The sequence below is a fragment of the Elephas maximus genome, chromosome 7, assembly GCF_024166365.1.
Source record: "Elephas maximus indicus isolate mEleMax1 chromosome 7, mEleMax1 primary haplotype, whole genome shotgun sequence".
NCBI lineage: Eukaryota > Metazoa > Chordata > Mammalia > Proboscidea > Elephantidae > Elephas > Elephas maximus.
The window spans coordinates 134,946,625-134,973,006 of NC_064825.1; the positions used below are offsets into that span (position 1 = coordinate 134,946,625).

The 26,382-nt window shown below is 49.6% G+C and overlaps 1 protein-coding gene across 3 annotated transcripts in view; it reads left to right on the forward strand.

The window, feature by feature from the left end:
* Positions 1-24,492, forward strand: part of NAP1L4 (nucleosome assembly protein 1 like 4) — a 46,891-nt gene extending 22,399 nt beyond the window's left edge. Inside the window, exons 8-16 of one of the 3 annotated variants that reach the window (XM_049892824.1) lie at positions 938-1,009; positions 6,551-6,690; positions 7,878-8,023; positions 13,489-13,511; positions 14,094-14,213; positions 17,480-17,509; positions 17,793-17,849; positions 19,705-19,742; positions 23,099-24,492. In XM_049892824.1, the coding sequence (XP_049748781.1) occupies positions 938-1,009; positions 6,551-6,690; positions 7,878-8,023; positions 13,489-13,511; positions 14,094-14,213; positions 17,480-17,509; positions 17,793-17,849; positions 19,705-19,710 (594 nt within the window). In that variant the 3' untranslated portion in view covers positions 19,711-19,742; positions 23,099-24,492. The other 2 variants (XM_049892822.1, XM_049892823.1) reach the window with 2 other exon arrangements.
* Positions 24,493-26,382: the final 1,890 nt, after the last annotated feature.

Sequence of the window (26,382 nt, forward strand, 5' to 3'; positions counted from 1 at the left end):
AGCCAAGTGCTTTCCGGTTACGGAATTTAGGATTTGACATTCCCTACTGAAGTGTAGCCTTTTAAAAAAAACCCGTCTTTGTTGTCTAGAGACCACTAGGTATTTTTTTGTTGTTGCTGTTTTATAATCTCAAAAGAACTTAAAATCAGGAAGTTGACAGTTACCAGAATTCTTAGAACTCAGGAGAGCCTCAGGAAATCTTAAGGTTGAGTCTGCAGACATCGAGGTATAAAGCAGAAACTGTCTTATAAATGAAGCCGTCATAGCTAGTGTCCCGTGGCTGGAATCCTAGTCTTGTGTCTCCTCTTCTAGTTTTTCTCACTTGGACTTTCTAAAACCACAGGTATTGATAAATTCCGAGTTTAAATACTGGTCACTGTAAGAGCACACATCCATCGTTGTGGTGCCCTTGTGTCGTACGTTCCAACTGTCTCAGACACCCTTAATCCATGTTCTTGAGAAAGTGGTTAATGATAATGTACTCAGGATTTGGGGCATTACTGCCACAAGCGGGGGAATTGGCCGTCAGGGTTAGTAGCCAATCTAACCATCTCTTCTGATTTCCAAACTCCATGCTCTTGACTGTAGAAGTTCAGAAGATAGTCTACTGATATTTAACATTTCTGACCTCAGCGAGGGGGTTGGGAAGCGGTCAGGGCTCTCGCCCCCCACGTTGTAGGCATGTAGGCGTTGAAGGTGCTGTCATTACTGGGACAATGTTGTCCATATCATAGAAGCTGGCAGCTGTCACCTCTTTTCTGCCACTCTGAGACTGGTAGCTGGTGAGCAGGTTTGGTGTGGGTTCCTGGAAGTTTTTACTTGGCAGGGACAGAATTCCCACAGGGCTAAGTGTCCAACATCTGGGAGTGTATGCAGCAGTAATTCAATGAGGAGATGTAGGTTATTTGTTTACGTTTTTTTCCCCCTTTGCGATTAGGAATATGATGAACCGATCTTGAAGCACCTGCAGGATATTAAAGTGAAATTTTCAGATCCTGGACAGCCTATGGTGAGTACTGAATATTTTAGCTGGGTATAAGTGATGGTTGGCCCTGGTTGGCGTCAGATGGGTCAGGCCAGTGAGATCAAGGGGCTTTGAGTCAGGGGCAAGACATCAAACCCTGTCAACCGTTTCTGGGTTGACTTGAGCCAGGACTGCTCCCCCGAGAGTTAGCAACACCTGGCCTGGGCCCCAGCACTGACTGACTGACCTAATGTCTCCTCCTAGTCGTGTGCTGGAGGAGCCAGTCAGACCGAGTCACTGTCCCAAGGCCACGAGCCAGTTAGCAGCAGCTCCAGGAGGCCTGACTCCTCGCCGTTCTGCTGTCCACGTAGCACCTGTGAGCTTCAAGTTTGTTTCCTGTCATCAGCTGGGACAAGAGCAGAGTCTTCCTGAGTGTCTTAGACGTTTACGAGGCTCTGGGGGTGTAAAAAAAAAAAAGAAGGTTTGAAAGATGGGCGGTGCCTATACAATTGCGAGCAGCACATTTAACAGGAATCCAGGGTTTTACCTTGAAGAAGTAATTGCAGGTAGGTAGGATTCAGAAATGTTTTCCTACCGTGACTGATTGGTGATAAAATGCGTCTTTCAAAAACCTGGGTACAACGTGTACCAGTCATGTGTTAGTGGGGAGTACCTGCCTGCCACTTAGTAAAACCTGTTTGACCTAAGCTGGTCCTGGTGTCTGTGAAGAGATGACGCCTAGAGCATCGTCTTCGCTGAGCTCAAGTGCTCAGGGGTGCTCTGGTCTTTGCTGGCAGCGCTGCTTGTAACCAGGTAGCCTGGTGTTGGTAACGGGTTGCGTTCCGGTGTGACAGTGTTTCAGAAGACAGGCAACTGGCTGACTGTGGCAACCGCTTTTAGGTCTTGGAGACAAAGTCCCGTGAGTTGGCTTTGGGTTAGGGTTGGGGTGGGGGGTGGCTGAGACTGAAGGTCTCTTCTCCCTTCTGTGTCTTGGCTCCAGATCCCTGGCTAGCAGATGAAGGCCCGTGTGAGTGGGGCCTCTCTTACTCCCAGGCCCATAGGCACTATCTGATGGGAGATTTTCCTGTTTGCTCCAGTACCTACCGTAGCACTCTTCCGACCCTCTGGGTGAGATGGGAGCCTGCACTGAGCCTACCACAGGCCGAGAGGCCTTTTGGGGGCCAAGATCCAGCTCTGCCTAAAGGGGGCGCCCTCTCCTTCCCCTCCACTTGGTTGTGGCAGTCGCTCCTCTGGCGACCACCCTTAGCATGTGCTCAGCTGTACCAGAGCTCCCCCTAGAGGCTTGTGGGTGCAGGTGCATCATTTGCTTGCTTGGTGTGAATTCCCTCCTGTTTGTGCCCCCATGTGTGTTATATGCGTATGTATGTGTTCTGAGATTGCGTGTGGTTTTCCTCACCCTCCTTTCTCACCTGTGACCCATCAGCCTCAGTTTACTGGCCCTTTTTCCTCTTTGGAGCAATTCTTTTTTTTTCTTCTTTGCTCTTACCGGACATCTGTTGGCTGGTTTTTCTGGGCCCGTATTTCTTCCCTCCTTAGCCTGCACGTGCGTCGTCTGTTTTCCTCCATCCCTCACGATCACTCCTAGACAAAGGACAGAGTCGTAGTTGTAGAACCTGGGCCAGTGACCTTGGTTTATTGTTGAGGTTTATCCCCCCCTACTGTGAAAAGTTGTATGGTTGTTATGGAAAATCTGGGATATACGGGAACATGTAAAGAACATCATACAAGATCGCCTTTTTCTAGAAATAGCTGTGAACAGCTTAGTGCATTCCCCTGTAATCTTTGTCCTTCTTAAATTACCATGAAACATCCAAGACATTAAATCTATAAAGAAAAATGAAGCAGAGTCTCCTCAGTTCAGAGGTGAGGCAGGCCGATGTGTGTACAGCATCATGTGTCGTTCTGGGCATCTCTTTTTTTGTCACTACAGGTGCCATGGCCTTGATTTCACCTGTCTTTGTCTTCTGTGTGCCTCTGTGTTTTAGAAAATTGGAATCATGGCGCACATACAGTTGATACTGCTTTTCCCACTTGACTAACATAAACTTTGCTTGGGGGAAAAGAGTTGTTAGTGCAGCCGTTGGCTGTGAACTGTCTTACTTCTTGAATAACATTCCCTAAACACGCCACCCCTTCTTCTGAGTAACTACGTCATGATGAGGATACCTGAACCCAAATTTTTGATTACACTGCCGGTGGTTTCTTTAGTCTAGATTTCTTTTACTGTATTTACTGGATCAAAGGAAACGAACATTTTAAGGCCAAAAGCTTGTTCAGTTTACATTTCTGTGGGCAGTGTTTTTTTACACTCCCTTTTTTGTTAATGGTAATAGTGTGTTTTTTAAACTTCCTGTTTTGAAATGACTTCACACTTAGAGAACCTTACAGCAGTAATGCAGGGAATCCCACATTCCTGTCCCCCCACTCTGCAGTTGTCACCTTTGACTGCGTGGGCTCCATCTCTGGAGAGCATTCGTGGGACCGTCTCCTGGTCTCCTGCCAGGCAGAAATGACATCTCATTTTATACCAGTGACATTGGGCTCTTACTGTGTCTTTATGACTGTTGGATGTATGTGTGTGGGTTTTTTTTTTTTTTTTTTTTTTGAGATTTTGAACATTCTGAACATTTTTTAAATCTCTTTGAAATTGTTTTCCAGTTGATGGTTATACCATTAAAATAAAAATACCCAACATTTAGCAAGCATTGCCTGTGAACCTAACTCTGGTAAGTGTTTCCATAGATGAATTCTCAAGTCATGGAGAAAGGAAGTAATTGTTATTTTTGTTTTACAAATGAGGAAACTAAGGCACAGAAACATTGGATAACTTCCCAAAATCACACAGCGCCTAGCGCAGAACTGGGATTTGAACCCAGGCCATCTGGACCCAGTCAGTCTTGTCTCCACAATACTGTCTATAATTTACTTAACCCAGACCCCCTTCTTGTTCATAAGTAGGTTAGGTGAATGTCTTTGTACGTGTTGATCCATTTGCCCAGGTATTTTCTTTAGGACAAATTCCTCAGATTAGCATCGTTGAGTCAGAGAATGTACCTTCTTTTTAAGCTTTAGCATATTGCCAAGTTTGTCCATTATAAAGCTATTCTCAGTATGTGAGTACGCATAGTTTCCCAGAATACTTGCCAGTACTACATATTTCTTCTGAATTTTACCCCAAAAGAATCTCGTTCTACTTTCCATAGCAGTTACTAGTGAGCACACATACCTTCTTGTTTGTTGGTGGTTTTCATCTGTAGCTACAAAAAGTAAAAGGAAAGAAAGAAAACCAAAAGGGATGTCAGGAGAGATTCTGAAACTTGCTCTAGAACATCAAGTAGCTAAGGCAAAAGGAAGAGATGAAGTAAAAAAAACTGAACAGAAGATTTCAAAGGGCAGCTCCAAAGGACAAAGTAAAGTATTATAATGAATAGCGCAAAGACCTGGAGATAGAAAACCGAAAGGGAAGAACACACTTGGCATTTCTCGAGCTGAAAGAACTGAAGAAAAAATTCAAGCGTCAAGTTGCAATATTGAAGGATCCTATGGGGAAAATATTGAATAACGCAGGAAGCATCAAAAGAAGATGGAAGGAATACACACAGTCACTGTACCAAAAAGAATTTGTCGACATTCAACCATTTCAGGAGGTAGGAAATGATCAAGAACTGGTGGTATTGAAGAAGTCCAAGCAGCACTGAAGGCATTGGCGAAAAACAAGGCTTCAGGAATTGACAGAATACCACTTGAGATGTTTCATCAAACAAATGCAACTCTGGAAGTGCTCACTCATCTCTTTGAAGAAATTTGGAAGACAGCTACCTGGCCAGCTGACTGGAAGAGATCCACATTTGTGCCCACTCCAAAGAAAGGTGATCCCAGCAGAGTGTGGACGTTATCAGACAACATTATTATTGATCACAACGCAGGTGACTTTTTGCTGATGATCACTCAAAAACAGTAGCAGCAATACATTGATAAGGAATTGCCAGAAATTCAAGCCAGGTTCGGAAGAGGATGTGGAACGAGGGATATCATTGTTGATGTCAGATGGATCTTGGCTAAAAGCAGAAAATATCAACAAGATGTTTGTTGTTGTTAGGTGCCATCAAGTTGGTTGCAAGTCATAGCGACCCTGTGTACAACAGAACGAAACACTGCCCGGTTCTGCGCCATCCTCCTTCCTGGTCTGTCTTAGTGTGGAAGCTCGGCTGAAACCTTTCCGCCATAGGTGATCCTACTGGTATTTGAATACAGTAGCATAGCTTCCAGCATCATAGCAACATGAAAGCCACCACAGTACAACAAATTGGGGAAAGATGTTTACCTGTTTTTTATTAACTATGCAAAGGCATTCGATTGTGTGGATCATAACAAATTAAGCAGTGTCATGATAAACGGAGAAAAGATTGACGTTATCAAGGATTTCATTTTACCTGGATCTACAGTCAACGCCCATGGAAAGAGCAGTCAAGAAGTCAAATGATGTATTTGCCTTGGGCAAATCTGCTACAGAAGACCTCTTTAAAGTGTTAAAAAGCAGAGATGTCACTTTGAGGACTAAGGTGCATCTGACCCAAGCCATAGTATCTTCAGTCGCCTCATATGCATGTGAAAGCTGGACCATGAATACAGAAGACCAAAGAAGAATCGATGCCTTCGAATTATGTTGTTGGCGAAGAATATTGAATATACTATGAACTGCCAGAAGAACGAAAAGTCTGTCTTGGAAGAAGTACAGCCAGAATGTTCCTTACAAGCAAGGATGGCGAGACTTCATGTCACATACTTTGGATATGTTATCAGGGAGACCAGTACCTGGAGAAGGACATCATGCTTGGTAAAGTAAGGGTCAGCAATAGAAAGGAAGACCGACCCGAGACAAAACGGATTGACATAATAATCAATTCAAACGTAGCAACTGTGGTGAGGTTGGTACAGGACTCAGAATCTGCCCCACAGGTACCCAGCAAATGACACGTACTCTGTCTACATCCTCTTTATTTTTTCAGACTTGTAGAGTGCTGTGTAAATGAAGGGTTGACTTGTGGTCCTTGTTGAGCTTTGAGGAGGCCCAGCACATATGCTTCCCTTTCCTCCTTCCTGCTTCCACACAGCTTGCCGTGTTCACTGGCAGCAGAGAAAGCAAAAGCTTGACTGGCTGAGTCCTAAGAGGAAGGGCGAAGAGGGGCCTGGGCCCCTGGTATCCAGATTCTCCTCCTCGATGCCCCAGTCTAATTGTCTGATTGTTGGGGGCTGGGCAGCAGATACCCTAGGATGTCTCATGAGAACTTGCCCTTATGGGGCGGGGGGGGATCCAGAATGGGAGACATGCTCCCCCATTGGTGGGCTTAAGTGTTAAAAGATTTTTTCTCAGCTTGTCACCTTTTTTTTTTTAACTTTGTGGTGATGCTTTTTATAGTAAAGAGGTTCTCAGTACGTGGTCTGAGCTAATGACTCCGTGCTTGGAGAAGAGCCCGTTTCCAGTTGATACCAGGTGGTTCGTGAACTATGTCACTCATTATTTTTACTTTTCAGGTGGTGCTGACCATGAGCTTTTGTTTTTAGTCTTTTGTATTAGAGTTCCACTTTGAACCGAATGACTACTTCACCAATTCAGTCCTGACAAAGACGTACAAGATGAAGTCGGAGCCTGACAAGGCTGATCCCTTTTCCTTTGAAGGCCCTGAAATTGTTGACTGTGACGGGTAAGAATACAGCATTTTCTTTTTCCTGAAACAAAACCAAGAAATGATTTTAGAACTTTACAAGTGGAATAGAATATAGGAGTAAAGCAAAATGTCTTATAGACAAAAATTTAAATCAAGTAGTCTCCATCTGGGGCCCCCTCTGGTGCACAGCTTTACATGTCATGTGTGAAGGTTTGAGAGAGTGGTCTGGTGTCCTTGTTTTAATGAGACAATCGAGTTGTATGTTCCTTGGACACCGGAAATGAAGAAGTTCTGATCATTGACCTGATAGGTCACCCCCGGCAGATAAATACTTGAATAAATGCAGGAGCTGGTGCTTCAGAAATTGGTGGGGTTGTTGAATTGCTCTTTGAATCACAGCCCAGCACCTCAGTGCTTTCAGTCTCTATCGATGACCAGGGAGAGAGCGTGAGTTTAGAATTATTCCTCTTGGTTGACTTGAGACTGTTGGGGGGTTTTATCCTTGAATTGAAGCAGTTGTGCTCACTCACTGGAACCGAGCACTTACCTGAGGAAGCCCCCCTTTATGTGACTCAGAACGCAGTTGGGCTCCTGCTGGATGCGAATGGCTAGATCATTTTGAAAGATCATTCCCAGGGCTGGGTATCATGTAGCAAAGGCAGGGTCTTCTCGAGCAGGTACAGTTCAGATGCTACCAGGTGTTCCTGGAGTCCAAGACCCCTTGGCCGAACGTGGGTGTGGGTTGGTTTGAACTGGTCACCAGTTTCCTTTCTCTGACTTGTACTGCTTACCCAGTTGCCTTGAGAATTCAGGGCGCATGAGTGGTTGGCTCAAAGTGCTGTCTGGGGTTGGTGCCAGGGTGGTGAGTACCGGGTTCTCCTGTGGCCCAGACTGGACTGTGCTCTGTCACAGAAGGCACCCATCAGTGCACTGATGAGGTATCTTAGGAAAGGAATGCCACTGCAGTTCTAGGAGGCTAAGGCGTGAGCCCCACCCAGGTGGTAGGAGACCAGGGATTTCCCTTTCACTGACCTTTAGGCGACCTTCAAAGATGGTTGTGGGGCTCTGCAGAGGATTTGCTCAGTTTGCAGGTTGTTTTTCTTTTTTGTTTTTTAAATTCCCCAGGTTTTTCATAGAGGTGTGATTTGCTTTCTGTGTGCACTTGTAATGGATTTTTCCCGTGGAGCTGTGTGTCTGTGATTGCTTTTTGCTGTATTTTGTAGGTGTACTATTGACTGGAAGAAAGGGAAAAACGTCACAGTTAAAACCATCAAGAAAAAGCAGAAACACAAGGGTCGAGGCACTGTTAGAACAATCACCAAACAAGTACCCAATGACTCATTTTTCAACTTCTTCAGTCCTCTGAAAGGTATGTCGATTGGCTTGTTGGTGTTGATTATGTACTCATGTAGAATGACCTCACTGACCTGATAGATTCACAGCTCTCTCCCGAGAGTTGAGTCCTGTTTGTGGTCAGTGGGGAGGATGCCTGTCGCAAGCCTGGTGTGTTGAGCAGCTAAGGTGCAGGGGTGGGCTTGTAGGAGGAACGCTGTCATCTTCAGCGGGAAAGGGAACCTGAAGTGAGCACTCCACTGGCCTGTCCCACACCTGGATCCTGGAGAGTCCTCCCAGCCCCAGCAGACACTTCCTGTGCTCTCCTCATCAGGCTCCAGGCTTCACAGCCAGCATGTCCACACACGCCTGGGCTTCAGCCCCCAACCCAGCCTGGAGAGTTTGTCCTCAGTGGATCCACGTCGGTTTTTCTGTTGTTGCTGGTGAATGGCGTTTGAATGATCTTACCATGTTTCCCTCAGAGTCTGTTGTTTATTATGCTCCATTTGACAGAATACTAGGTTTTTTAGGGTTTTTATATTGTCCCCTTTCCTTGTTTGTGCATTGTAGAAAGAGAATTGTTGTTACTTGCCATGAAGTCACTTCCAACTCACCGGGACCCCATGTGTGTCAGAGTAAAACTGTGCCCCATAGGGCTTTCAAGGCTGTGACCTTTTGGAAGCGGATCACCAGGCCTAACTTCTGAGGTGCCTCTGGGTGGGTCCAAACCATCAGCCTGTCGGCCAGTAGTAACTGTTCAACTGTTTGTGCCACTCAGGAACTCCCTTGAAATTTCTATTTTGACAAAGAAAACGAAAGTAGCTAGATTTCCATTTTTTAAAGACTTGGGTCAGAATCGTATCTTGAAAGCTTCAGAGTATTTTTCCCTTTATGTCCCTATTACTCCTGCTTTTTTATTATTTCTCATTTCTATGTCAAAATGAAGATGGGACCTTTGAGCTGGTAAAGGCTGAGCAAATAATTTTGAGAGTCGGTTACTTGGGAGTCTTGACAGAATTTTCTGATCATGAGGGAATGCTGAGGCCAGATTCTGCAGTGCTGAAATAACGAATGTGAGGGGGAAAAACACTTTCTCAGTATTTTCCATGGACAAAAACATAGTTTGAAACAAAAAAAATGACAGCCCTGCTACAGAGAATTAGTTAATGTTTGGGTCATTCATAAAAAAGGATGGCAGTGGGGAAGTAAAGCTTTCAGACCTTCATTTGCTGATGTGGCACAACTCAACATGAGAAAAAACAGCTGTAAACATCCATTAATGATCAGAACCTGGAATGTACAAAGTTTCAATCTAGGAAATGGTCAAAAATGAGATGGAATGCATAAACGTCGATATCCTAGGCATTTGTGAGATGAAATAGATTGGTATTGGCCATTTTGAATGGGACAATCATATAGCCTACTATGCCGGGAACGACAGCTTGAGGAGGTATGGTGTTGCATTCATCGTCCAAAAGAACATTTCAGGGTCTATCCTGGAGTACAATGCTGTCAGTGATAGGATAGTATCCATACGCCCACAAGGAAGACCAGTTAATACAACTGTTACTTAAATGTACGCACTAGCCACTAAGGCCAAAGATGAAGAAATTCAAGACTTTTGTCAGCTTCTGCAGTCTGAAATTGATCAAACATGCAGTCGGGATGCATTGATAATTACTGGCAATTGGAATGCGAAAGTTGAAAACGAAGAAGGGTCAGTAGTTGGAAAATATGGCCTTGGTGATAGAAACAATGCTGGAGATCACACAATAGAATTTTGCAAGACCAACGACTTCATTGCAAATACCTTCTTTCACCAGCATAAACAGTGACTATAGACATGAACCTCACCAGATGGAACACACAGGAATCAAAGTGACTACATCTGTGGAGACGATGGAAAAGCTCAATATTATCAGTCAGAACAAGGCCAGGGCGGACTGTGGAACAGACCATCAATTGCTCGTATGCAAGTTCAAGCTGAAACTGAAGAAAATCAGAGAACGTCCACGAGAGCCAAAATATGACCTTGAGTATGTCCCACCTGAATTTAGAGACCATCCCAAGAATAGATGTGACACATTGAACACTAGTGACTGAAGACCAGAAGAGTTGTGGAATGACATCAAGGATATCATCCATGAAGAAAGCAAGAGGTAGCTGAAAAGACAGGAAAGAAAGAAAAGACCAAGATGGATGTCAGAGGAGGCTTTGAAACTTGCTCTTGAGCGTCAAGCAGCTGAAGCAAAAGGAAGAATTGATGAAGTAAAAGAACTGAACAGAAGATTTCAAAGGGCCTCTCGAGAACACAAAGTATTATAATGACATGTGTGAAGAGCTGGAGATAGAAAACCAAAAGGGAAGGACACACGTGGCACTTCTCCAGCGGAAAGAACTAAAGAAAAAAATTCAAGCCTTGAGTTGTAGTAATGAAGGATTCTATGGGGAAAATATTAACACAGAAAGCATCAAAAGAAGATGGAAGGAATACACAGAGTCATTATACCAAAAAGAACTGGTTGATGTTCAACCATTTTAAGAGGTAGCATATGATCAGGAACTGATGGTACTGAAGGAAGAAGTCCAAGCTGCTCTGAAGGCATTGGCGAAAAACAAGGCTCCAGGAATTGACAGAATACCAATTGAGATGTTTCAACAAACGGATGTAGCACTGGAAGTGCTCATATATCTATGCCAGGAAACATGGAAGACAGTTATCTTAGCAAATAATCTGTGAAGCTGGACTATATGAAGAAGAACGGGTCATCAGGATTGGAGGAAGGCTCATTAACAACCTGCATTATGCAGATGACACAACTTTTCTTGCTGAAAGTGAAGAGGACCTGAAGCGCTTGCTAATGAAGATCAAAGACCACAGCCTTAGTTTGCACTGCACCTCAACATAAAACAAAAATCCTCACAACTGGACCAATGAGCACCATCATGATAAACGGAGAAAAGATTGAAGTTGTCAAGGATTTCATTTTACTTGGATCCACAATCAACAGCCATGGAAGCAGCAGTCAAGAAATCAAAAGACGCATTGCGTTGGGTAAATCTGCTGCAAAGGACCTCTTCAAAGTGTTGAAGAGCAAAGATGTCACCCTGAAGATTAAGGTGCGCCTGACCCAAGCCGTTGGTGTTTTCAGTCGCATCATATGCATGTGAAAGCTGGACAATGAATAAGGAAAACTGAAGAATTGACACCTTTGAACTGTTGTGTTGGCGAAGAGTATTGAATATACCATGGGCTGCCAAAAAGAACGAACAAATCTGTCTTGGAAGAAGTACAGCCAGAACGCTCCTTAGAAGTGGAGGGTAAAGTAGAGGGTCAGTGGAGAAGAGGAAGATCCTCAATGAGGTGGATTGACACAGTGGCTGCAACAGTGGGCCCCAGCATAGCAATGATTGTAAGGTTTGTGCAGGACCGGGAAGCATTTTGTTCTGTGGTACAGAGGTTCGCTATGAGTCAGAGCCGACTTGGCAGCACCTAACAACAACAACAACGGGGGGAAGGAGGTGGTAGGGTAGTGGAGAAAATAATCAAAATCAATGAAATTTTTGAGAAATGTAAGAGACAGTAGTTAGCGTGTCCAGCCCTCTCTTTTTTCCTTAGAAAACAGGTCCTTGTGAACCCCGGCCAGTCACCCCTGGGAAATCCCTGTCAGGTGCTCACGGTCTCAGCTTGGCTCCAGACCTGTGCCTTAGACACTATGGTGACCTCAGCCCACAGAGCCATGGACGTCTGCTCCTCAGCAGTGAACACAGTGCCGCAGACTGCCTGGAGCGCCTTGTGGGAATGAGAGGGCACACCAGAACCCAGTGAGAGTCGAGGACTGGTCACTTGTTCCCCTGCACCTGAGTCCAGTGACCACGGGGCTTTAGGTTCTCTCTCCTAGCAGGCCTGGTGGGACTTCAGGGAGGGCAGCTTTGAGTCGTTTAGCACCCAAGGCTCTCGGGCCCCCAGGGTGAGACTGACCAAAGGGAACTTCCAGCTCCTGATGAGAATCGGCCCCAGAGCAGACACTTTAGATGTCCATTGGCGTGTCACTCTGCTTGGTTTAGTGTGGTTTCCATCCCTGCCTTTCCTGTCAAGCCTTAGGGTCTGTAGTTCAGCACCAAATCCTATTTGCCCAGGTTTGTGTGGAAACCTGACCTGACCCACCCTGCCCACAGGGAATTCTGTTTTGTGGGAAGAGCCTTTCAGCACTCTGCCCTCCTTCCTGCTTTCTAAACAGCAGAAAGATGGAGTACCACAGCGGCGCTTAGACTCTCAGGTTCAGGGCTGTTGTTTACTTCATTTTACTGTGATTTTGGTGAAGTTTGCAAAGCAAATTAGTTTCTCATTAGACGGTTAATAACACAAATTGTTCTGTGACATTGGATGCCGACCCCCTGATGTGTAAACACCTCGCCTTCTCCTCCCCAGGTTTCCTGTTGCCATTCGTCTAGTGTTCCTGTCCCTTCCTGCCTTCTCCTCTTTACATTTTGGCGGGTGTGTCCATTAGTGTTGTATACATGATTGAATTATGAAGCATGTCCCTCGTGTATTATTGTTGGCCCTATAGATCTGTCTGATCTTTGGCCGAAGGGTGAACCTCAGGAGTGACTTCAGTACTGAATTAAAAGGGTGTCAGGGGGCCATACTTCTGGGGTTTCTGCAGTCTCTGTCAGTCTAACAAGTCTGGTCTTTTGGCGTGTGTGTGAATTGGAATTTTGTTCTACGTTTTTCTCTCGTCCTGTCCAGGACCCTCTGTTGTGATCCCTGTCAGAGCAGAAGGTGGTGGTAACTGGCACCATCTAGTTGTTCTGGACTCAGTCACGTGGAGGCTGTGGTACTTGTGGCGCGTTAGTCCTTTGGACTAATCTTTCCCTGTGTCTTTGATCTTCTTCATTCTGCTTTGCCCTGTCCGGGGCGGGACCAGCAGATGTATCTTAGATGGCCGCTCAGAGGGTTTTAAGACCCCAGTTGCTACTCACCACAGTCAGATACAGAACGTTTTCTCAGTAGACTGTGTTATGCCCGTTGAGCTAGATGTCCCCTGAGACCACGGTCCCCAGCTCTCAGCCTAGTGGCTGGGTCTCTCAGGGCTTAGGACTCTTCTTGTCGATGCAGCTTTGCAGGACGTAGAGTCTCCGCCTGAACGGCCACAGTATGGGCTTCTCAGCACACTTGCCCACCATTAATGCCTTACGCCTCGGTAAATGCCAGGTCTGTGCTCCAGCTCCAGCCTGCAGCTCGGGGCTCGGGTGGGCAAGGAGGAGGCGCGGAGGGAGCCGGGACAGCTCTCACACAAGGACTAGATACGTTCTCCCCCGGGAGGGAAGTCGAGAAGACGAGACCCCTGAGGAGGACCGTGGCTCGAGCCCTTTCTGATGAAAAGCCTCGAGTTGTGAAATCTCCGTTTTATCCGTCAGCTGAGCCTGCTGTGTGGGCTAGTTTTACGTATTTTGGTTTTCAGTATAATACATACATGTTTTGTCTTTTTCTTTTTACAGCTTCTGGGGATGGAGAATCACTGGTAAGATTGTGTCATTAAAAGTCTTATTTTTCTACAAAACTCTTTTTTTCTGTGCAATCCTCTACTTTTTAAAACCCATTCCTACTCCCTAAAACCTGGTGTTAAATTATAATTACTGCTTCTTTTGGCTGGAGAACAGTATGAATGTCCGGTGTTGGCCTTCCGTGTTGGGTGTGTGTCCCCCTCGTGCCGAGTGCCGCGTGTTTGGGGTGTCAGCACCCCCACTTCACGTGGGCAGCAGGAAGCTGGTGGGCCCTGCCTGCTGTGGCCCTGCCTGCTTCCCTGTCACGTTGTCCCGTCACTTCCTTTAAGGTTACTGCACACTCGGTGGCTTCTGCGTCTGTAGTGACGGCTGCCTGGGAGTGCAGCAGTGCAGGGGCTTGGTGCCTTTTTTTTTTTTGTATTTTTATTGTGCTTTAAGTGAACGTTTACAAATCAGTCCACGTAGACAATCTTCTGTACACCTTGCTGTATACTCCTAGTCGCTCCCCCCACTTCGGTGCTTTTGAAGTCACGTAACGGGTGAGGGTGGGATGGGTGAGGGGCCGAGAGTGCTGCGCTCACGTTTTGATTTCCCCTCAGGACGAAGATTCCGAGTTCACCTTAGCCTCCGATTTTGAGATTGGACACTTCTTCCGCGAGAGGATAGTCCCCCGAGCAGTGCTCTACTTCACTGGGGAGGCCATTGAAGACGACGACAACGTACGTGGGGTGGGGTGGGGGATGTCAGCGCACACGCTTGTCTCTTGTCAGCACAGAATCGTGTCTTGGGACACTGTGAAGCCCAGGGTTTTTATGGTGCTGTCAGCCTGATATGTGGACGCAGCTGCTTGTTACTGTGTTTGTAGAGACTAGACTAGGAGGGAAGGAGCCCTGGTGGTGCAGTGCTTAAGCACTCGGCTGTGAACCCAAAGATCGGTGGTTCGAACCCACCAGCTACTCCGTGGGAGAAAGACCTGGCCATCTATTCCCATAAAGGTTACAGCCTAGAAAACCATAAGGGGCAGTTCTACCCTGTCACGTGGGATTGCTATGAGTTGGAATCGACTCAGCAACACACGACAACAGCAGAATAGGAGGAGACAAAACCTTAGAAACAGGAGAAACAGATCTTCTGTGGGACGGTCTTGGAGCAAAGTTCCTGTAACCGTGCTCCAGTGACACGTTCCATGATACCTCCTGCATCCCCACAGGCCCGTTGTCACTCCCTGTGGCCTGTGCACTTCAGGGGCCTTTAGCCCTGGGGAAGATCTCGTTTGTGGAGGTCTGGCCCCACCACACGATCATCAGTGAGGTGGACTCATGCTAGCCTGTGGCTTATCATCCTAAAAGAAAGAGAAGCCTGAGGTCCACAAGTAAAACAGCAGAACTACGCATGCTGCCTTTCTCTGTGAGTGGAAACCCAGCTCTCCCATCGCCAGACCTGGTGTGCGGCCCAGGGAGCCCAGCTGTCCCAAGACACCATTCTGTCTCCATGGGCGCCGGTGCTCCGGGTGGCCTGCATCCTCCCAATGTGTGGAGAGCCATGTTTTGTGGCGTGTTACTGGAAGTGGGCTTTAGATGACGATTATCCCCGGCTTTCAGAGCCCAGTGGCCATGGGTGCTTTTAGGTTGCCCTCCCTAGGAAGTCTTCAGGCAGGCTCGCAGGTGCTCGGGCAGCTTGGAGTCGCTCAGTGCCCGGGGGCTTCCCAGCTCTGGAGGAGCCCGGTAGAGGCCTGCTCCTCTTCACACCTCGCCCAGTGGCTGGGGGGATTGTCGCAGAGCCGTCTGAGCCTCGTTACTCCACTTGGGGAGTTTAGCTTCTCCTCTCTAACTTGGAGCCCACACACTGAGACTGTGAGGTGGTAGTGGGGTCAGGGAGTGTGGTGTCACTTCAGCCCTCGAGCAGGTGTTTTGAGAATTGGTGGCTTAGAGAGCTCTGGAGCAGCACTGTGCAGTGGGACGTTCTGCAACGAGGGCCCTGCTCTGTCCAGCACGGAAGGACACGGAACATGGCTTGTGTGGCCGAGGAGCGGAAACCCTGGGGGCGCAGTGGTTAAGTGCTGTGGCTGCTAACCAAGGGGTCGGCAGTTTGAATCCGCCAAGTGCTCCTTGGAAACTGTATGGGGCAGTTCTCTGTCCTATAGGGTCGGGTCGCTATGAGTTGGAATCGACTCCACGGCACTGGGTTTGGGGTTTTGGCCGAGGAGCTGAGTGCGTGATTGTAGCTCATTCTGATTGAGTGGCACACGTCTTGACACCAGTGATCTCTAAGCTTTTTTGATCCATACCTACCAAAAAACCCAAAACCAAACCCAGTGCCATTGAGTCGATTCCGACTCATAATGACTCTATGGGACAAGGTAGAACTGCCCCGTAGAGTTTCCAAGGAGCGCCTGGCGGATTCGAACTGCCGACCCTTTGGTTAGCAGCCGTGGCTCCTCACCACTGCGCCACTGGGGTTTCCGTACCCGCCAGTGTAAATATTTGAACATGCAGTATGTGCACCTGTACTGAGTTACAACACGTGCTGTGAGCAGTGTAGTGTACTTGCCTTTAACATACACGTGCTTGTTTGTGCTTAATGCGTTCAGGGCTTAGACTGCTGATAAGCAGTGTGGTCTACAGGTTACAAGTGTGAATGCAGACCAGCCGTTTGCATCTGAACCCTAAATCTGCCACTGGGAGCTGTGTGACCTCTTTGTGCCTCGGTGTCTTCATCTCTTAAGGTGGAGGTAGGGTGATGAGTCTAGGGCTGTCGGAGGGTGGGATGAGTGAGAATAGTACCCAGCACCGTGGGCGCTTGCTCAGCGTTGGTGTGATAACCACTGTGCTGATGGTGGGTACAACATGAGGGTTCTGATATCTTATTCCTGTGCTCTGATGGATCCGACTTGTTTGTCCTCTTGGGGTGTTCCGCTGCACATGGAAAACCACTGCTCTAGACGAGTGTAAATAGGACCTTGCAGCTCCCCACGTGGAGTCTCTTAAAAGAGAGGCTCCTCGAAGGTGAAGTGAAGTACTCGGAGCCTCAGAAACAAGGCTGGGAGCTTGTCCACACCTGGCCTAACGTGCACCAGAGGCTTGTTGGCTTCAGGACCCTCGAAGGCCTTCTGCCCTGTCAGGGCCCGTTGGGCCAGGGTGCTTAGTGAGGGAGGGAGAAGGGGCTGCTGTGAGGCTGGGGGCGGGGGCGGTGGGAGGGTGCTGACCGCAGCCCCTGGGCCACCCATAGGGATCTTCTAAACTCCATCCTGACTTGTCTCTAAAGCACACGTATGCAGGCTCAGGAGCAGAGGGGCAGCTTGTTAGCAGAATAGCCAGCCAAGTGGCTGCGTTCTCTGCAGGTTTTAGTTGGTCTGGGTCTATGCCTCCCGCCTCCCATTCGAAGCATGAGTGAGTCTGACCGGTGTTGTCATTGGCCTCTGGCGAGATGAGTTCAGTACCCAGTAACATCAGAGTTGGCGGGCCTCCTAGGAACACCTGAGTTTTGACTTATTTTAGAGATAAATTCTAAGGCTTTGTTATATGTCTGCTAAGCAAAGGTGTCTCTTTCTTTGTTGTGAGATATAAAATCAGGCTGAAACTCCTGTATGTGATAGGAGCTGTGCTGCTGGTTTGCTTAGATCAGCCTTGTAGAAAATTGGAAGGAAACTGACGCATCATTTTGTAAAACCTGTTCCTGTCGACCCACACTCCGCTCTGGAAGCATGGCGGGCAGTCGGTTGTGGTGCCACAGTGGGTCCCAGCGCTCGTGGGGGCCTGGGGTGGTGTTCCCATTGGCTGGTTCCTCTGTGCACCCCCATTCTCATTCTTGTGTGGGGCAGTTGTCAGGTACTGGGGACCCGTTAAAGCAGCAGGACTCACGCACCCACAGCTCCTCGGTGCAGGCCTGTGGGGTCCGGGTCAGGAGATGTGGGGAGCTTACGGGCTGTCTCAGTTGGGTTGCTGCCATGTTTTAGAAACCTAAAGGTGTTTTTTTGTTTTTTCAGTTTGAAGAAGGCGAGGAGGGAGAAGAGGAGGTAAGAAATGGGTTACAGAAACAGGGTCATTCCGTGCAGTATCTTTTGTATGGCATTCTCTGGCGAAAGAAAAACAGGCTTTTCCAGAATCTGTTCATTTTAGGGTTATCTGTGAGAACAGAAAAACTCTCCTAAATCATCTAAGGCATCCGTACAGTGGAAGTGACTTAGTCAGTTATGGATGGTAATACCTGACTGCTTTCCAAGGACTGCGTTGCTTGAATTTGTTGGTAATGAAATCCACAGTCATGTAAATCCTGTCTGTTCCCTCCCCTCACCACAGGAGCTAGAAGGTGACGAGGAGGGTGAAGAGGACGACGATGTGGAAATCAACCCCAAGGTGAGGGTTTTGGGGGATGCCCAGCCGGGGTTTGTCGTACTGCTGGACCTTTTACAAACTGTTTCCAACTTGTACACAGAGGCGTTAAAGAATTTGCATTTGTCCTTCTCTAACTAGAAAACTCTAAAAATGTGTCAGAAAAAGTGAGGAGAGATAGTCACCGACCTGATGTGTGTGAATAATCCGGTAAAGGCCCTGCTGGAAGCTTCAGGAAGTTCTGTCATATTTGCGTACACTCCTGCCGTAGAGCACCTTTCTCTTCCAGACCCTTAATTAAGATAATAACTGGAACTGACAACATGGGTAAACTTGGTTTTGTTTGTTTTTGGAAAAGGTGCAAAGAAGGGTCTTGGGGTGGGGAGTAAAGGATTATTTCTTCATGGCTGGAGTACTGGTATTGTAGGCACGGTTTTGCGGTTGTACTTGGGCTGAGAGCACTTAGAAGGTATGTCTAGATATCAGTCTCAGGTAACTTAAAATGAACTAGTAAGCCCTGCTAAAGAAAACATTTTTAAAAAGAATGGTCCTTATAAATCTGGATTTCCTTGTGGTATCAGACAAGCTGAAATCAACGTATCTTGCCATTTAAAATATATATTAAAGTCCTGAACTGCTTTAATGCAGCCCAAAAGCTGTAGTGAGAATACACCTGGATTTTCTAGCATGAAATTGTTTACAGCTTACTTGCATCTTAGAATCAAATAGATTGTGGGTTGTCAGAATCCTAACATTACCTGGCTTTGTTGTAATATGTCTCTCCAGGCGTTGTCTGTCTGTCTGTCTGTCTGTAGCCCTGTTTTTGCCCACTGTGGACTGTGCTAAGCCGTCAGTGTCACCATCTGGCTCCTTGATCAGTGCGTTAACACCAACCCGTCCTGAGTGCACGGTCACTGTAGGTCCTTCAGGGAGGGCAGGAGAGGGGACAGCTGGTGTCAGACTCCTAAGGCATGTGCCCTGTGCGCAGTTCTCCAAGAACAAGTGCTTGAGAAGGTGGACTCAGCGGAGTTGTCGGTCACTGAGTCACTGGTGTGCTGGACGGGGCCCTGCGTGGCGTGCTCGGTGGGTACGAAGACATGCCTGTCCGTTAACTGGTTGACAGGGTCTGTGATGATGTCACCTCAGACTGCTGTGACGTCGTCACATGAACCTGTGTGCCAGGCATGCTTATCCAGCTCATTCCCCTGCCCTCCAGGGCCCTGAATGGCTACACTCGGGCTTTGATCATAAAGCCAGGACAGAAGGTTTTGCAGCATCCACGCCCTGTGGCCACACTTGGGTCTGTCTGAGGTGCTTGTCTGGCTGGCGCCTGGGGCTCTGCTCCCTGGGTCTTTTTTGTTGTTCTGTCTGCTCTGCTTCTCTGGTGTCACCTTGCCCCATCTGCCATCTCCTTGCACGTCACCACCTTTTCTACGCAAGCATTCTCACTCACCTGGTGGTCGCAATTAACATCACACAGCAGTCAGTCATAAACACCCTTGCGGTCTTGGATGGATTGGTGGTTGGGGTCATGAGGAGTGCCAGGACGGATGCACTCCCAGCTGCACGCCATCCCAAAGGACCCTGGGGCCACGGTGTGATCGTTGTTTCTTCACACTCACCCCCTGGTCGTGCTCCATAACGTTAGGGTCTGCACGAGTAGGAGGAACGTTTCCGAGTTGGAAATAGTTATAAGTGCAGCTAGTGTTTCCTGCCCATCTTTAAAGACTCAGACCTGGGGTGCTGAAGTGAGTTGTCTTAGGTTGGGTATCTGGCAGCTCTTTGGTATCATGAGAAATGTGGCTGTGCCTCCTGGGTAATTTTGTGCCTTTCATTTTCTTCCATGCTGACAGTTCCTTTCCATTTTTTTCCCGTTTAGGTGTAATTTTTGTCAGTTACTCATTGATACGTTTCTAGGTAAGGAGGCATTCCATTCGTACCTACTTTCCGAGCTTCTGATCTGTACGTACTTCATGTGCTGTGTTGCCTCGACTCTGGGTAAGAGGAGAGCTGGTGTCCTCAGCAGCAGGCTTTCTGCTGGGGCCTGATGTGTTGCTTTGACACAGCCCCTGAAAGGTTCATAAAAACGGGTAGATTGGGCTCCTTGTTTTCTGAGTCCAGTGTTTCTTGCTAACCAGGCAGCGAAGACATAGCTCGTGTGGACTTTGCCTTGATGGTGGCTCTGCTCTCCAGGAAGAGGACAGAGGAGAGGGACCCAGGGAGGTCACCTGCCCGCAGACTGGCCACACAGGCACCCCATGGTCCTTTTAAAAGACCCCTGCATTCAGGGTCCTCAGCTGGATCGGGCTGCATCTCGATGGGTTAGATGCTCCGTCCCTGTGGCCGGCCCACACCAGTCGCTCGCGTATGTCTGTTGGCTGCTTGTACTTCTTTAGTTTGGGTGTCGTGCAAATGAATAGGTGTCTACGGAAGAGTAAGTGAATTTTGTAACTGAAACCTGTCAGAATTTTTCACCTGAGAAGCTAATGGCATCTGTTTCGGTGTGAGGTTGGTGGAGGAGCGTGCTCTGGCTGGAGAAGGGAACCACCAGTTGTAGACTAAAAGGAGCAGCAGCCCCTGGAGCCTGCCCTCCGCCAAGCGTGCTGTCTGAGGGTGCCCGTGCGTCTGGAGTGGGCTGGAGGCTCAGACATGCCCCTGCTCGTGGGACCTCCTCACCTTGCAGGTTGCAGAGGCATCACGGGATGGGCAAAAGTGGGAACAGGAGATGCCATGGGAAGGAACACCAGCCAGGTGTTCACCTCTGGAGCTAGGGCTCTGCCCTGTTGCCCTAGAATAGAAAAGCAGGAAAATCCTGGTGGGCAAACAGACCAGCACCTGAGAGTCTGGCTGCCCCTGGTCTGACTTCTCTGGGCTTTTTTCCTAGGAAACAAATAGGCTGTTGGCAGATTTGGACTTAGAAAAAGTTACAGTTAGATGAAATCAACACACTTTTTGCCCTTTATTGTGTTTTCAAGGACCAGGCCCAGTCATTTTACTGGCTAAAATTATGCCCATTTGCTGTTGATTCTTACTGCCACTGGATGTCTGAAGAACTTAACAGACTGTGGCCACTCTTGTCTCTCCTGGGCCCCGGTGTCACACATGCACTCAGTGACCACCCTTTCCCCAGCAGAGATACACTGATCCCATCTCGAGCCGCCACCCTGGGTGCGTGCGTCTCTGTACCTCCTTGGGCCGACCGGTCTTTTGAAACCTCTTCCTTCTAAATGGTGCCACAGTTGCAGGGGTGTTCCTCCCGTCCTTGCATTTAGAAAGCACTGCCTCCGTCTGCCCGGGTGATGGCTTAGCACTGAGTGACCAGACCCTCATCAAATTAGGGACATGGCTGGAGGTGGCACAGCTTGTAGTTTTATTTCTGCCCGTGTTACAGGCTGGAAGCCACGGGCTTCTCACACCCTGCGTCCCGACACGCAGACGCTCTGGGCTCCTGCCTGTGTTGGCACTGCCCTCAGAGCTGGCACAGCATGAACCCCACTACTCATCCTTTCTCAGAAGGCCAGTGGGCAGAGCGGGCGCCACCCCTGCCCAGAGGAACTCAGGCCTCCGTGCGTGTGCTCCCCTCCCATCTCCTTCGCCTGACTAGTAAGGAGAAGCACCCCAACACAGGCATGCTGGCCGGATCCTGAGTGCTTTCCTCTGACAGCTCCCAGGCCTCTTGACAGCCCACTATGTGGTCTTTTTTGCTTCTTGTCTGTTCTCGATAAGGGCTGTGTTCCTTCTTGCCAGAGTTACTGGTTTTATATAAAATAAGGAGATGAATTAATCTCATGGTTGAAAATGCTGTATTATTTATGCAGTATAAAGTAAATTATGCAGTAGACTGTATCTGTCATTTAGAGAGAACACAGTAGAAAGTCTTTTCCCACCTGGTGTCATCTGCCCCCATTCCCACCGTGTCACCCCTGCAGAGCCACTCGATGAGGTTCACGTTGCTAGCTAGTGCCTTTCTGCAGATGGCCACCTGGACGTGTACATGCTTTCCCCGCCGGCCGTTGGACAGATGTCACTTCTCCTGTAGGCCTTTTGGCCAGGCTCTTGGCAGTGCTCAGCCGTGCTTGTGACAGGCCGGGGTGGGGAGGCCGTCCTACAGTGGCGCACCATCGCCCCTGCTGACACCTGGGCCCAGATGTGCACCTTCTGGCAGTTTGCAGCATTGTGTTCTTTTTGTTCTGCTTAGAAGAGGCTGACTCAGCATCCAGGGCCATCACTTGTCCCCTGCATTTCACACCTCACCCCTTAGATGTGATTTCCCAAGAAGGAGCTGAAGGCCCGGCGGGCACCGTGGAGGGTGTCGGCTCTGTTCCCCAGCAGGCGTTTGGAAGCAGGAAGTGCGGGTGTCTTGGAGGCTCCACAGGCATGCCGGGTGCTTTTCGCAGGGGTTGTCATCTCAGCAGCCAGAAACCATAGATTACACGCTAGCAGGCTTGTTGGGTCAGAAGTGTTAGTGGAGCCGGTGTCTGTGCTGGCCTCCACACAACACACAGGGCTGCTGACGTGGCTGAAGTGGTATTTTTTCCAGCGATGAGCTCTTGCTGTGAGATATATACGTTGGATTATATCAAAGTCTGTCTGCTCTTCTGAAGGGGAAACAGTACTTCCCCGAAACCCTTACAGGAAGACCAGAACATCCTGCTGGGTGAGACTTGTTTGTGGCGCTCCTAGGAGTTGCGGCTCGTCACTGGTTGTAGCGGTTCACGCGCTGAATGTGTGGTCTGCTCGGTGGCTCCCCTTGAGTGAAAAGATGAAGCCCCCCCGGAATAGGTGCTTTCACCCCCCTGAGCATCAGGGGCCCAGTATGTGCCCGCTGCCTGAATCAGGCCTGTGGGCCTCGGTGGGGTTGACTTACTCCTCAGCCTGAGGGCGGGGGGAGGGTGGGGTGCAGGGTTGGCGGGCAGCAGGGGTGATACGTGTCCACGCAGTGGGGCGTCTGGCCTCCGTGAAGGGGAGCCCTTCACGTGCCAACTCACCTTCAGGCCCCAGGGAGTGCAGGGGTGAGCCTGCTGCTGTGTCAGGTGGGCGAGGTGCTCAGCTTCCTGACGCTGATCCTGCGACAGGGCACCGCCTCCCTCTGGCCCTGTCTCTGTGCCGTGGTCGGTGTGTGTCTTTGAAACAGAAAGGCAGGCCCGGTGTGACCTGGGGGAAGTCGCCCGTCTTTTGTGGCTGTTTTTTAAAGTACATCTGCAGCAAGTGTTGTGGAGCTAATGAGAAAGTCGACATTGTCTTCTGAACGTCTCATCCTCTCTGGTTCGCAGAAGGACCCCGGCCAGCCCGCTGAGTGCAAGCAGCAGTAGGGAGCGCGCCTCTGCAGGCACCGTGGACCGTCAGGGACGCCTCAGCCACCGCCCGCGCACTTGCATCGACAGTGCTCGCACCTGACGTGTTCTCCTGTGCATGGTTTTCCTTTACCTTTTATTTTTCCTTATTATTTGGCTTAACTTGTACGGTGGCAACTTGATGCGTTTCCGAAGTAGGAGGATCAATCCAGCACCTCTACTGTATCTGCGCCCTCTGCTCAGTGAACTTCCAGCCCTGCCCTCGGGGCCCAGAGACACCACAAGGGGTGGGAAGGAGGGAGGGAGGCCCACAACAACGGGCAGCTCACTGGGCCTCGGTGCGGAGGCGCCCAGGACGCAGCGCACAGCCGTCGCTGTGAGGGAGTCCCAGGCCGAGTGCCAGCCGGCCACCGAGCGTGTCTGTCAGCTGTTGCGTTGTAGCCAGCAGAAGAGCCGCCAGCAGGCGCCGAGCGTGAGGCCGCGTGTCCTTGAGACCTTCTTCTTTCCTTTCGCTGTGCAGGGGCTGGGGTGGGGGTGGTGGCGCACTGACTCCCGGGTGGTAGCTTTAGTAGTTGTTTTCATGTTTATTTATTCATCCATGTTTGTAAGGCCTTTAAACTCAGGCTGTGGCTTGTCCTTACGATTTCTGAAACCACCTTGTGACAGCAGAGCTGGCGACTCGGCCCAGGAGGATGTGGCGTCCCCGACGTCTGCGCGGCCTGCGTTGAGGAAGCCGCCGGCCGCTCCCTGCCGACGGCCCTGGACGGCCGGGGCGCATTTCTGTGATGTGCAGACTGCAGTTTGCTGTGAAGGTTGAGGGGTTGTAGCCAGAGTGTCGGGATCTTTGTCTCCCAGCCATGGTCGGAGGGCTCGGGTGCAAAGACACTAGGTCAAGTGTGTGAACGTCAGTCTTGTTTTGCCAGCACCACGTCATTTCCTGGCTCCACCTCTTGTTTTGTTTTCAAAGCCCTGGATTCGATGTGACCTGCCCTCGACCGATGTGCAGGGCTCTGGAGTGTGCGGCGACCGTCTGTGCAGTGGTGTGCCCGCTGGCCAGGCATGGAGAGTGCCCAGCCTTACCGTACAGTACACATTTGTATCTTAATACGGTGTTTCAATTTGTACAGAATAGTTAGAATATTCTATTAAAGTTGTGAACATGAATTGGCTGTGGACTGCCGTCTGTCTCTTTGGGGGGAATACTGTGGGCGAGGGGGCAACCTCTGCTCCTCTCCCAGCATCTCCTGGGGGCGGTCACAAGCTCCACTGGCCTCTTCCTGTGGAACCCTGGGTGTTGGTGAGACCAGGACCTCCAGTCCTAGCTTTAGTGCTGAGGTTCTAGAATAAGTGTTCAGGAAGCGGCTGCAGTCAGGTGCCCACTGGACCTGCCACGTCTGCTCCCCTCAGGCCCTCCCTGGGAGAGGGGCTTGGGGTCCTCAGGAGAAGACAATGGGAGAGACCCTTGTCTCCATCTGGGCTGTGAATCACTCTCAGAGGCTCTGGGAAGAGACTTCCCACGTAAGACTCAGGTTAGATCTGTCTTCTCGCTCCTGCTTTTGTGATGTGTCCTCCTTCCCTGAGTAAGAGGAAGCACCCCACCCGATGGTGGGAACCACTGCCCTCGTGGGGCTGGTCCGCTCCTCCTTGGGAGAGCGGTAGTGAGCACTGGTAGCCCAGGAGCTGCAGGAAGGGTTAAGCCAGCTAAGGAAGGACGTGCTGTCGAACTGGGGTGCCCTGGCTCAGGTCCACCTCAAGGAGTCTGCGCCATCCTTGTCCCATCCCAAGATAAGTGCCCAGGGAGTGAGGCTCAGTGTTCCCCGTCACGGTGCCCACGGGGGCCCAGAGCCCAGGGCGGGTGCTCAGTGCAGAGACCACAGCCCTGGCCCATCAGCTCGCTCCGTGCCTGTGGTGCTGCTCAGCGGAGACCCACAGACTCCTGCGGAGCCCCGGTGTTGACACTGTGACTGGCCCGCAGGCCCTTTGAGTATCAGCCTCCCCTGGGACAGGTACAGATGAATCCACAAGGAATTGAAGGCCCAGAAATGATTGCGTACTACAGTATGCTTGGGTAATTTGTAGGGAATTCCCAGGGCAGTTGTGGAGTGGGGAAGCATCAGGGTGTCAGGCCCAATGCGTTCGTTTTTGAGATCACAGCAGGGCCGTGGACCATGTTCCCTGACAAAATAGTGAAACAGCTTTCAGGCATACCGAAGGTGGGTGTCTGCCACGAGTCCTAGCTCTGAGCCTGGGGCTAGAGCCTTTCCCAGCACAGGACTGTTAAAAGGAGATGCAGCTTACCTCGAGCGGTGATCCATGTGTACAAATCCACGCACCTATGTATACATGGAATTGAGTGTGGGCGCTTGTTACGGTTTGAGGTGGCAAAGGGGGGCTGCCTGATGGCACATGGATGTGTGTGTGCACGTGGACATCGTGCACATGCACACGTCTGCAGGCGGTTTTGTCTGGAGGGTGTGCAGAATCCTAGCGAGGGAGGGATGGCCCCACTCTGCTTGTTTCTGGCTGATTTGGAGCTCTGAGTGTGTGGTCGCTAGACGCTGCGTTCCTGTTAGACTAAAACAGATGGAGAGAGGAAGGAACCTGTGAATTGTGACCTTCAGGGTCGGGCGGCATTTGGTTTTATTGCTCCCTTATGCGAGGATACCACAGCTGTTGGGAGTTCTGGCCATTTTATGGAGCTGTCACTGCCACCTGTCCTCCCCAGCTCCTAGGACACGTCTACCTGGCCAGGGCCTGCCTGACACCTCCCACAGCCGTGCCGCTACCTGGCTGCTCCCCCGTCCCGCCGCTCCCCCAGCACCCGGCCTCTGCATCTCGGCTAAATGAATCAGTTCTTTTAGAAGGATCAGCACAAAGCTGCTTCCTATGAGGCAGCGGCTAAAGATGTCCCCAATGTCCAAGTCTTCCATCTGCGACCCCTGCCATCACCTGTAACATCAGGTGGTGCTCCTCCCCGCAGCACTCCCCCTCCCGTTTTGGGGGTCTGTAATTCACTGCACCGGTCTCGCAGAACTCCTGAACCGTACTTAGAGTTCAGTGGCTTATGCGGGAGGTAATTGGGTGCAACCCAGGATACAGTTCTTCATTAGGACAGCTGTTTCTCTCCCTCTGCCACCAGACCCTGCTGGGGACCTTCTCGGGCAAGTATTAAACCTCTTAGCTCTGTGAGTCAGCACGTACCACACAGCTGTCTTGCGCCGTCGTCTCTCGCTGTCTTCCGTGTTACAGCACCCCTCTCTGTC